This window comes from Rhinatrema bivittatum, chromosome 2, assembly GCF_901001135.1.
Source record: "Rhinatrema bivittatum chromosome 2, aRhiBiv1.1, whole genome shotgun sequence".
In the NCBI taxonomy this organism is placed as follows: Eukaryota; Metazoa; Chordata; class Amphibia; order Gymnophiona; family Rhinatrematidae; genus Rhinatrema; species Rhinatrema bivittatum.
This window is the reverse complement of record NC_042616.1, coordinates 136425111-136437981: the sequence shown is the minus strand read 5'-3', so window position 1 is coordinate 136437981 and position 12871 is coordinate 136425111. Positions and strand designations below refer to the sequence as shown.

The 12871-nt window shown below is 47.9% G+C and overlaps 1 protein-coding gene across 3 annotated transcripts in view; it reads left to right on the top strand.

The window, feature by feature from the left end:
- Positions 1-12871, top strand: part of PDSS1 (decaprenyl diphosphate synthase subunit 1) — an 82629-nt gene that overhangs the window by 39693 nt on the left and 30065 nt on the right. For all 3 annotated transcript variants that reach the window (XM_029588665.1, XM_029588664.1, XM_029588667.1), the window contains 2 exons: positions 11716-11796; positions 11995-12108. In XM_029588665.1, coding sequence (XP_029444525.1) covers positions 11716-11796; positions 11995-12108 — 195 coding nt within the window. The remainder of the gene's footprint in view (positions 1-11715; positions 11797-11994; positions 12109-12871) is intronic.

The following is a 12871-nucleotide window of genomic DNA, read 5'->3' as shown; positions in this document are numbered from 1 at the left end:
TTCTGCCAGCAGAATGCGGCAAGAGCTCTTCGTTGCTGATATTTGTATTTTAGAAAAGAGAAAATGAACGCTGTGTGCAGTATTGGCAGGATCAATGCTTCATTGTAGCCGTGCTGTGTGGAGAAGTTTGAGGGACTTTTTCCTGCAGTGCCAGTTTCTGTTGAGGTTTTGTGCTCCAGGTTGGGAGTGGCGGCCATTTTGTGACTAATGAGGTACTGTCACCTCTCCATCAGATTACCACAAAATGGGCAGCAGAGCTTACCTGCAGCATGAAAGGCTGAGAGGTCCCAAGGAGAGAACAAATGTGCAGAGTCTGGTGGTCAAGAGAACAGATTATCCGCCATTTTACATCTGCGGCTCTTTGTGGATTCATCCGTGCTTCGCTTTGTCTCCCATGATATAGGAGAACAGTGAGCTTTTGATGATGGTGATGTTTTGAGGGGCTGCTCCAGGCAGGATACCCCCTGCCTTTAGTTAAGGGTGGTTACAGTTGCTCCGTACAGGCTCCTCATAAAAAAAAAAAAAAAAAAAGCTGCATGATGATGAAGACTCAAAGACCCAGACATAATGGAGTGGCTTGGCATTTTCTCTCTGTGACTATCAGGTTCAGAGGGCAGGTTTTCTGCCAGAAGGGTGGGATTCATGCTCCTAGTAGTGAGGGATTTCCTAGCGTTTAGCCAGATGGACTCAGGACCAGTGGGTTATGTGCTCTTCTGCCAGCAGATGGGAGACGCAGTCAAATTTCAAAGCTGACGTCACTCTAGATATACCCCTGCAGTAACCTCAGCTCTCCAGTATCTCTCAGTCTCCTAGCACAGTGGTCCCCAACCGTGTCCTGGGGGCCCACCAGCCAGTCTGGTTTTCAGGACTTCCGCAATGAATATGCATATGAGAGAGAGTTTGCATGCATTGCCTCCATAACATGCAAATTTTCTCTCATGCATATTCATTGTGGGTATCCTGAAAACCCGACTGGCTGGTGGGCCCCCAGGACAGGGTTGGGGACCACTGTCCTAGCAGAATGCGGACACTATCCCACACATGAGAATAGTGTTAAGAATTATAGCAAAGAAACAACAAAATTTACCTTAAAGAAGATCGAGCCCCGCTCTCCTGCGGTGATATCTAAGGGTCCCTCCCCCAGTCGAGAATTCCTGAGGAAACCTCTGATATCCCTCAGAGGTGTGCCTTGGTCCGGTATCCAGTTCTCGGTGTGGACTTAGCCCCCAGTGTGCCTGAAAGGCAGCGGGTGCAGAACCGAGCACGGTGGTGAAGGTAATTCCCTCTCCCTCCGCAGCTGGAGACAGTCCGGCTTATGATGGGTAAGCACCGAGCCCCGGTAAGCAAAAATCTTTAAATTCAGGTCTCCGATCTCCAAAGCTCGGATTGCCATGCCGATTCCTTCTTCCGACAAGGTTAAAAAGGGAGCACCGATCGAGTTGAACAGCCTTGATTGGGCTAGGCCCCGATCCAGTGCAAGGGTCCACACAGGTGGAGACCCTCCGGGTGGGGGGGGGGGGCGCCATCTTACGCACGGTGGTCGTCTGCACCATCTTCCCTCCTCGACTGGTGGTACGCGCGGGGCAGGCCGGGTGGCCGAGGCGCCTAACTTGCACGCGTCCAGTACAGCTGCACGCACAACTGAGCGCACTCGACGCGCACAACACTGAGCGCATCTGTGCGCTTAACTACACGGGCGCATGCACATAGGGACAATGGCACCGGCACCCAAAAAGGCCAGAAGGCACTCGCTTTGCACAGCCTGCCACGTAAGAGCTGCGCAGCCTGAACTGGAGTCCTGCCTTTTGTCAGCATTGCGAAGAAGCCCAGGGGGAACCAAAGCCTGGACCCCCTTACTGTTGGGGGATGGGTCCGGAGCACTGATCGCTCCCTGGATCTGTGCATCTCCGAGATGGCTTCTCCACAAGAGGGCACCTCTGGGGCCCCTACTCAGACTCCCCCCTGGGATTAAGATGGACCCAGGGACCTTCTCCTGGTTAGAATTTTTCCAAGGACTTGCAAGCCTTTGTCCAGGCGCAATCAGCCCCGGCGGCGCCCCGGGCTCAACCCGTGCTGGAAACACGAGATCTTCCTGGCCCTGCTCGGATGCCTGGAGACATGCCTCGCCTATCCAAGAGCTTCCCTGACAGGGACCCAGACACCTCAGACGACGATGGTGACTCCCTGGAAAAAGGAGAAATCCCTCCAGGAATGGAACCATACCGAACCATGCTTCGCTTCTTCCACCAGGATGAATTACCAGCCCTTGTTTCCCAGATCAGCGATACAGTAAAAAAATGACAGCGGAATGGGAAGTTCTATAGCCAAGGTTGAGAAGCAGAAGGACGATGCAGAAATTGTTTGTGGTGGAACAGGTTTCTTCAATTTCCTAAAGTGAACGCTGCAGTTTCTGCTGTAGCAAAGAAAACTAATCCATTGGAAGGGAAGGTGGCACTAAAGGACCCCCAAGACAAGGTGGAAACACTTTATAAAAAGAGTTTCGATTGTCCTTGCTAACCCTGCAGGCAGCAGTATGTGGGGGATACGTTGCCAGGGCTCTGATGATTTGACTATAATAAGGTCAGCCGGAGCAGGGTCACAAGGAAATAATCCTGACCCAGACCTTTTGGAATCATCATTTGTTCAGAAACACTGTATGATCTGATCAGAATAACAGGGAAGCAGGCAGTGACAAGTTTATGGCAGGGCGCATGCTATGGCTAAAAAAATTGGTCAGTGAAATCACATGATGCTGTGAGAGGGAAAGAATATGACTTTCCACCCTCTGACCCCAGTCGCTCCCAATCCACTTTTACAGGGCATTTTTTACCTGCATTTTCTTTCCTATGCAGTGGGAGCAGAGCTGGTGCAGCTATTTGAGCGTGATTCTCTGGGTATGTCATCTCTTGTGGCAAAGAAGGATAAAGACAAAAAGAGGCCTAAGGCCCCCAGCCCTAAGATGGCGGACACACACTCGGACGCCAAACAGGAGACTGTCAAACTAAACCTCTCTTATGGACTGAAAATCAGTGGTGGTGGAGGCGCTCGAGCCGGAGCTCAGGAAAATAATTGATAAGTTAGATGAGGTTTCTGCGACAATAACTGGGTTCGAGCGTCATTTCATGGAGGTGGAATAGTGAATCTTAGATGCACAAGGTGGCCTGACAACTATCCAGTTGGAGGTAACCACGTTGAAGTCGGAGATGCAGAAACAAGATTGGCTGGAAGACCTCAAACAGGTCCCAGAGTAATTTTCACTTTATCAGGCTGCAGAATTGCTGGGAGTGGAAGAGTTACTGGAGGTCCTGGAGACGTGACTTCTGCAGGAATTGGACCTCTCAGCCTTTCTTGGGCCATTGCACATAGAACGAGCGCACCGTCTAGGCCCCCGCAAAGAGAATATAGACAGACCACATATAGCGATAGCACAGCTCCTGTACTTTTCCCATAAGGTAGAAATACTGCAAGCTCTGAGATCGAGTAAGCTTTTGAGCTTACATGGAAAAAATATTCTGGTGTTCCAGGACTACTCTGCGAAGTTGTCTGCAAAGTGCTGGGAATTCACCCCAATCTGTACAAAATTGCGCTGGTGCCTTACTGTGTTGGAGGCCAAAAATTTCATGGAGGAGCTGGAACAGGCAGGAACTCTACATTTTCAGAGCTGCCTTTGTGGTGTTTTGACCTGGTTTAGTTTTTTATTTTTGGGGTTTGTTTTTTTTAAGTAGGGGAATGTGAATATGGCTTGTTATCTGGTTGGTAGTGATGTTTATTTTTGTTTGCCATACTGGCTCTTGAAGCCAGCATCTTATGCTTTGGTCCTGTCAGTCACAAATGTTTATCTGAAAACTGTCGCAGGCATGTGAAGAGGCGTGCAGGGAAGTTTAGCAGAGCAAGTTTCTCAGTTTGTTTGATTACTTTTCTCTTTTTCCACTATTATCCTGGACCTCTAAGAAAAGGGGGTGTGTGAGCTGACAGTCCTGCACATATTTTTATTTGATTTCCATGGTGGTAGCAGTAAATAAATCTGGAGAAGGCTAGAGCTTAATTTCCAAGGACCGCTTTCGCAACATGTAATTTCCTTTTCAAACAGGGGAGTATAAATCTGGCTTGTTGTTTAGCTGGCAACAACATTTGATTTTGTACTTTGCCATATTGGTTTTCAGAGCCAGCCTTCTATGCTTTGGAAATGTAAGCCGCAAATGTTCGCCTGCAGACTGTCCTTGGTACGTGTAGAGAAGCTCGGAGAACATAAGAAATTGCCATGCTGGGTCCATCAAGCATCCAGCATCCTGTTTCCAACAGAGGCCAAACCAGGCCACAAGAATCTGGCAATTACCCAAACACCAAGAAGATCCCATGCTACTGATGCAATTAATAGCAGTGGCTATTCCCTAACTAACCGCAGAAGCAGTTACATTAATAATTTACTTTTTTTTTTTTTTTACTCTGTCCTTTAGTAAGGTTTTCAGTTTGTTTATTGCTCCTTTTTCTTAGTTACCCTAGACCCCCAAGAAAGGAGGAATGTGAGCTGAATGTTCTGCATATATGCTTACTTAGTTTCCGTGGGTGTTGCAGTAAATAAAGTTGGGGAATATAGAATGTGTAATTGGGTTGGGAGAGAGCCGCATGAGGTGAGTGGATTGGGAGAGATAGGTTGGCTTTAGTGCGAAACATGATCTCTAGGAGAATAGGGGGAGGCATTGTGTGCTAAAGGGAGAGTGGAGAGGGTGGGGTTGCTATCAGCAGTTGAGGGAACATACAGGGACCTTCAGGGCTTGGTGTTTCTATTGGATAGTATAGGGACATGGGTAATTTGGAATTTCTGTTGGGGCCCTGCTGGGGAGGCTCACATGTCCATTCGATTCAGTATTCATATTTCAGATTACACTTTCTGTGGGTTGTGGGGTAGGACATGTCTAATGAAGTAAAAATTATGTCATGGAATATTTGTGGCATTGGCTCAGTGATTAAGTGCTTCAAAATTCTCATCTCCCTTAAAAAGCAGAAGGCAAACAATTATGACCTGGTTTTCTTTGACAGCATATATAGGCTCTTAATCCCCATTTAGATGTTGGAATGGTGATAGAGGGGGATTTTAAAGATTCAGGGGGGTATTCGAAAAACTAAGTCTTTAAAAGCACCGGGTCCTTATGAAATACACAGCTGAGTTCTAGAAGTCTCTTTTGGAGCACATCTTGGCGCCTTTGGCGGCAGAATTCCAAGCTCTGTTGGACCGGGGCACATACCCAAGAGATATGAATTTGACACAAATCATAATTTCCTAGCGTGTAGCCAGAAGGATTCAGGACCAATGGGTTATGCCACCCTGTCAGCAGATGGAAACTGAGTCAGGTTTCAAAGTTGTCACCCTATATGCATCCCTGCAGTGACCTCAGCCCTTCAGTATTTGATGGTGGATGTGCTTTCCCTATGGGGATCGCGGTACTTTTTGGAAGAAGAAATTCTTCTTTTAAATTGGAGAAAAGATTGAGCCCCACTCTCCTGTGGTGATTCCTAAAGGTCCCTCCCCCAGTTGAGAATTCCTCAGGTGATTTCCAAGATCCCTCTGAGGTGTGCCTTGGTCCAGTAGCCAATTCCCAGCATGGACTTTGCTGCTTAAGCAGCTGAAAGGCAGTGGGTGCAAGAAACTGAGTGCAGTGGTGATGGCCAAAGCCCTCTCTTTCCCCGCAGCCAGAATACCCTCTCTCGACTCAGCCGGTAAGCGCTGATTCCAGGTAAGTTTAAAAAAAAAAAAAGAGGATTTACCTCCTGATTCTGAGATATATTTTGGAGGGGTTTCGGTAAGACTTCCTCCGGTCTTCTTGCTCTGTGTGCGCCGTATTGACGTCGTTCCTGATCCCGTTGGGATAAGGGGAAATGGGTTTCTAAGCGGGTTTAGCAACCTGGTGGCCTAGGCTCCACTTTATGCTTGGTCGGTACACTGCGTGGTAGGCCATCTTGTGAACGTCTTTGTGCATGCTGTGTTGCCCGCCTTAGAGCATTGGTATGCTCAGTGCATGTCTGCTCTGTGCACATAATGCCGCATGCATATGTTCAAGCACGACGTCCTAGGTGCAGAATACAAGTAAAGCTGGGCGCACGGGCTGTGCGCATTCCTCGCTGTGGTCCACGTAGGTGCCCAAAATCTGTGCGTATAAAATTTTAAGCATGAGCCGACCGAACACGTCGCTAGTGGCTCCAGCAGCAAAGAAACTCCTTTCTCTCTGTGCTGCTTGTCATATTAGGGCTGCACAGGCTGACCTGAATTTTTGCTTATGTCAGCACTGTGAGGAAGCCCAGGGAGAGCTGGCCTCCCTGGACCTTGCTAACCCTGGCTCCTCCCATTCAGAGGATGGGTCAGCCACAGCCTTAACTTGAAGTACCCCAGATCTGAGTACACACAGGACTGGGCCATCCATGGGAGAGGGAAATTCGGCAGCACCTAGCCCAGTACCTCTTGGCCTAGGCATGGATCTGGCTGCCTTCTCTTAGGTGGAATTTTTTCAAGCCTTCAAACAGGTGCAGTCTGCTACTTCACTTGCCCATGTCAGGATGGAACCTCAGCCGGTAAGTCCTCCCTCTCCCAGTCCTATTGGCAGACATCGAGACATGCCTCACCTCACCAAGGTTGTCCCTGGCAGGGACCCAGAAGGCACAGACAAAGAGGAGGATACAGATTCCTTGAAAGATGGGGAGATTCCCCCTGGTTTAGAACCATATCAGACCATGTTACGGTTTCTCCATAGAGACGAATTGCCAGTCCTGGTTTCCCAGACCCTGAAGATGCTGGGAGTTCCTGGAGCAGACTCTATGATAGAACCAAAGAAGAATTTCATTCTGATTTCCCTATGGAAAGTCTCTTGCCACTTTCCAGTACTGGAAGCCATCCAGGAATTGATTGACCTGGAATGGGATGCCCCAGAAGCAAGTTTTAAAGATGGATGAGCATTAGAAGCTCTATACCCACTGGATCCAGCAGCGAGAGAACATTTGCATTTCCCTAGAGTGGATGCGCTGGTCTGTGCCATCTTTAAGTGAACAACTATCTTAGTGGAGGAAGGAGCAGCCTTAAAGGATGCGCACGATAGGCGGATGGAGTCCATCCTTAAACAGGTCCTTGACGCAATAGCACTGACCTTACAGATTGCTTCTTGTTGTGCCCTGGTAGCTCGCTCATGCCTGCTACTCTCTTGGGAGGTAGATGACTCGGGGGGGCTAATTCCAGAGCAATTATGGAACCCGCTGATGCAGGCTCAGACCTAGTCCATACCTTAGCCAGAGGAGTGGCCTCTATGGCGGCCAGAAGACACCTATGGCTGCGAAATTGGTCAACAGACAAAATCTGCAAGACAAATCTCACAAAGATGCCCTTTAAAGAATCACTTCTCTTCGGAAGTGAATTGGAAAAGCTGGGTAGTGAATGGGGTGAATCTCCAGTTCCCTGGCTACCAGAAGATAAGAGAAAGCAGTTACAACGCCCCTAGTCTGAGGAGTCGATCTAAGGGGCTCCCAAATCTTTCGCCTCTGCAGAAATTTGACATTTCAGAGGTCTCGGTCCTTTGGGAGGTCTTAGTCCTTTTGGAGCCGACAGCCCAAGAGAGGGGCAGGCTCGGGTTCAGGTTCATCCCAAACCCCCGCAATGAAATTTTGCCGACCCATCCTCAGAACGAGGAGATACAGTTCGACTGTCCCTCTTCTATTAACGGTGGGTCGAGATCACTTCGGACAAATGGGTACTGGAGGTCATACAAAAAGGATATGCACTGGAATTTAACAACACTCCTCGGGACATATTCATATCATCTCCTTGCCACTCCCAGCACAAGAAGGAGGCAGTGGAGACTACCCTGATAAGGCTCCTCAGGATGAGGGCTATAATCCCAGTGCCTGCGCCCCAGGAAAATACGGGGCATTATTCCATCTATTTCATCATACCCAAGAAGGAAGGTTCCTTTTGCCCCAGCCTGGACCTCAAGAGCGTCAACAGACATCTACAAGTGATTCATTTCCACATGGAAACCCTACGCTTCGTGACAATCGCCGTATAATCGAGAGAGTTCTTAACCTCCCTGGATCTATTTGAGGCTTACCTACATATTTCAATCCATCAAGAACATCGTTTCCTACACTTTGTAATACTGGGTCGCCATTATCAGTTTTGGGTGCTGCCCTTTGGCCTGGCCACTGCCCCCCAAACGTTTTCCAAGATTACGATGGTTGTAGTGGCAGCGTTGAGAAAAGAGGGAATCCTGGTGCACCCATACTTGGATGACTGATTGATCCAGGCAAAGTCGTGGAAGAGAGTCTCCAGGTGACCAACAGGGTGACCTCCTTACTTCAGGAACTTGGTTGGTTCGTAAACCTGGACAAAAGGAGTCTCACACCCTCCCAGTCCTTGGAATATCTGGGAGTCCGATTCGACACCAAGCAGGGCAAAGTCTTCTTTCCGACTATGCAGATAAAGAAGTTGATGTCCCAAGTGTATGGTTGATGAGCATATACGCCCAATGGTGTGGAGCTATCTTCAAGTTCTCAGTTTGATGGTGGCAATCCTGGAAGTAGTGCTGTGGGTGAGGGCACACATATGCGACCACTTCAACGCTTCCTGCTCTCATGTTGGAACCCGCCATCTCAAGACTATTCGATTCACCGCCACTTACTGATGGAAGTATGCTCTCAGCTCCAGATCATAGTGGTGGTGGTGGCAGCAATACTGAGGAAGGAAGGAATCCGCATGCATCCTTATCTAGACGATTGGCTTGTCAGGGCAAAATCCCCAGAGGAAAGCCACCAGGCAAGGAGATCAAAACTGATGACCCAGTTACGAACCCTGTACAGCGAACTTCGCCCCACAGCATGGGATTACCTACAAGTCCTCGGCCTCATGGCATCCACACTGGAAGTAGTGCCATGGGCACGAGCTCACATGAGACCCCTACATTGCTCACTACTATCACGATGGAATCCACTGTCACAGAACTACACCATACGTCTTCAGCTCCCGGACAGAGTTCAGGCTACAAGAAGCCCATCTGAGCCAGGGAACAAGACTATTCTCACCAACCTGGATCCTACTCACCACGGATGCCAGCCTACGAGGATGGGGAGCACAATGCCCAAGGGCAATGGAACGAAGAAGAGTCGGGATGGAACATCAATCACCTAGAAGCCCGGGCAGTCAGACTAGCCTGCCTAAGGTTCGGTCACAGACTCCAAGACAAAGCAGCCAGAGTAATGTCGGACTTCACCACAACAGTGGCCTACATCAACCGTCAGGGAGGAACCAGAAGCCAACAGGTGTCTCTGGAAATAGACCTCCTAATGTCATGGGCGGAAGTGAATCTTCAAGAGATCTCAGCCGTCCACATTGCAGGAAAAGACGTCGTCGCTGCGGGCTACCTCAGCAGAGAAAGTCTACATCCAGGAGAATGGAGGCTGTTGACCACAGCATTCCAATTGATAGTAAACCATTGGGGAACGCCAACCATGGACCTCCTGGCAAACCGGTCCAACACCCAAGTACCCAGTTTCTTCAGCCGCAGGAGGGAACTCCAGTCCCATGGAATTGATACCCTGGTTCAGACCTGGCCACAGGAGACTGTGTTATACGCCTTCCCGCCGTGGCCCCTATTGGGCGCAATCATCCACAAGATAGACCACCACAGGGGACCAGTACTTCTAGTGGCCTGGGACTGGCCGAAAAGACCGTGGTACGCAGACATGCGAAGACTGCTGACAGGGAGCCCCCTTCCGCTACCTCCACACAGAGACCTGCTCCAACAGGGACCGATCCTCCATGAGGATCCAGCTCGATTCTTTCTTACGGTCTGGCCATTGAGAGGACTCGCCTAAGGAAGAGCGGATACTCGGGAGCAGTAATTGACACCCTACTCCAAGCACGCAATTTCTCCACATCCCTAACATACGTAAGGATTTGGAGAGTATTCGAAGCCTGGTGCGAGGACCACAACATACCACGCTCAGTCAAAATTCCTGAGATTTTGGAATTCCTGCAAAATGGCCTACAGAAGGGATTGTCTCTCAACTCCATCAAGGTACAGGTGGCCGCATTGTCATGCTATGGAACCAAGAGCGAGAGCAGCAGCATAGCCTCTCACCCGGATGTCTCCCGCTTTCTGAAAGGAGTCAAGCAGATCCGACCACCCCTAAAGTGGCTGGTGCTTCTTTGGAACCTAAACCTGGTCCGAGATTTCCTAGCAGGAACTTCCTTCAGACCTCTCCACGGCCTGTCTCTCTGACTATTAACATTGAAGACAGCCTTCCTGCTGGCAGTCTGTTCAGCCCGTCGTATATCTGAGCTACAAGCACTGTCCTGCTGAGAGCTGTTCCTCATACTCACCCTGGGAACCATCCAGTTGTGCACAGTTCCGTTGTTTCTCCCCAAAGTGGTGTCTCACTTCCATCTCAACCAAACCATCTCGCTACCATCACCAGATGAACATAAGAATTCGGAAGAGGCTCAAAGTCTACGCCATCTCAACGTCGACAGGCTCCTAGTCCGATACCGGGAAAGGTCGGAATCCGTACGAAAGACGGACCATCTATTCGTCCTTCACAGCGGAAAGAAGCAAGGGGAAGCGGCCTCGCAAGCAACCGTAGCCCGCTGGATCAAAGAAGTCATCAAGGCGGCCTATGTAGAAGCAGGAAAGCTACTGCCTTTGAGTCAAGGCCCATTCTATTAGAGCCCAGGCAGTGTCCTGGGTGGAAACCAAGATGCTGTCACCTTCTGAGATCTGCAGAGCAGCAACATGGTCCTCCATCCACACCTCCAGATTTTACCGCCTGGATGTTCAGGCTCGGGAGGACACAGCATTTGTAAGGGCAGTACTAAGTGGGTCACAGGTAGCCTCACACCTGATTCGAGAGTAGCTTTTAATACATCCCATTGGTCCTGAGTTCATCTGCTACACGCTAGGAAATGGAGAAATTACTTACCTGATAATTTCGTTTTCCTTAGTGGAAACAGATAGACTCAGCATCCCACCCATGGCTGCCGTTACTCATGGAATTCTCGGGGGACATCCCCGGGAGCGTGTGATTCACAGATAAGCCATGCTTTCCTTCATCTATGACACCCATCCTACCGGGTATCGATGTTTCTCGGTTGAGGGCACTGGGGGTCTCCAGCAATAGCGAATTCAACCGGTTCAAATTAATTAAGTTAACCAAGTTATAAAGTTAATCAAGTTATTCAAATTATTCAGTCATGCATATATCCACAATTGCTTTTTGAGGAGAATACTGAAGAGCTGCACTTCCTGCAGGGGTATATGTTCTAGGGCCGACGTCGGATTGAAATCTGATCCGTCTCCAACTGCTATCAGGAGCACACTATACCCATTGGCCCTGAGTCCATCTGTCTACACTAAGGAAAACGAAATAATCAGGTAAGTAATTTCTCCAGTTTTTATTCTCCTGAATACACATTTCTTCATCACCTAAGGCCTGCTAACCCAGCAAGGAGGGAAGCATCAGCCACTTTATTTTAAGTCATTTGATGTGCATGCCAGGGCTCGCCTTAGTAAACATCGCAGCAGAAAACCATAGCAAGTAAAACAAATATCTGAACACCTAATTCAGCATGCATGAAGTGTCTTTACAACATTGGAAGAGAAATCCTCTAACCAGAAAAACATATTGTACCATATAAGTTGCTCAACTTTTTTTTTTTTTTTTTTTTTTAACATATCTTAGGTCTCAGTTTTGAGCTGTCCTGATCCTAAGATTCATGAAATTGCATATCAGTATGGAAAGAATGTTGGCATAGCTTTTCAGGTATGGAGTGTATTTTTACTAAATTTGTAGTCGCTATAAAATGATGACTTTTCAAAATTACATTTTAAAATAAAATCTTTCCTTTTAGTGTTATATTTATTATGCATAATCTTTTGAAACATGACTGTTTTTAGCAATTGCTGGATTTTAGAATGAGTAGTTGCTAGTTCTTTGTTTTAATCATCTGTTGATTTCTAGTTGATAGATGATGTGCTGGATTTTACATCTTGTTCTGACCAAATGGGGAAACCAACAGCTGCAGATCTCAAACTAGGATTAGCTACGGGCCCTGTTTTATTTGCCTGCCAACAGGTAAGAATAAAGTACTCTTATCAGAAATAAGAGAGATCCTCTATTCAGGAAATGAGCCAGAGTTTCTCTGCATCTGATCTGACCTTGGCTATCACTCTGTCACAATCAAACTAATTGTGAATATGGACTCCAATCATTCAGGCTGTATTGTTGGAAGGATTTCTGTAATACTGCACACACCAGACATTAAGCAACTTCCTGTCGTTCAGTATGGTATAAATAATGGGCAGACTAGATAGGCTGTATGGTCTCTCTTTCTATCGTTAAGTAGGCTGAATTAGCCATTATATGTGGGTGACATCTGGCAAAACGGAGCTGACTCTTCTGTCCAGGCTATAGAAGATCTTTAAGCTCTACTGAGCATGTGCAGGAGTTCCCATGCAGGCATTGCCTTGTAAGCTGCCTTCAGTCATTTTTTTGTCCAAGCACATCACAGATATGAACTCAGTCTCTCCTAATAATTTTTCTCTAAAAATCCTTAAAACCTTTTAAATTTGATATTTTTTCTTCAACCTATTCTTAAGTTGCCTCGCTGCCTCTGCAGCCCTACACAGCACTTTTTAGGACTTCCAAACAAAGAAACATGGCTTTCTCTTCCATCATGTCTGGCTAGAAGAAGTAGTCACCGGCGAGCGATTTTAAAAGTTTCATCTGTGGAAAGATCTTTGTCCTCTCCGGATACAAGCTGTGTTACTGATGCCTTGGCTCAGAACACAAGAAGAAGAACTGCTATGCCTCTAAATGGATGTCCTCATACTAACTG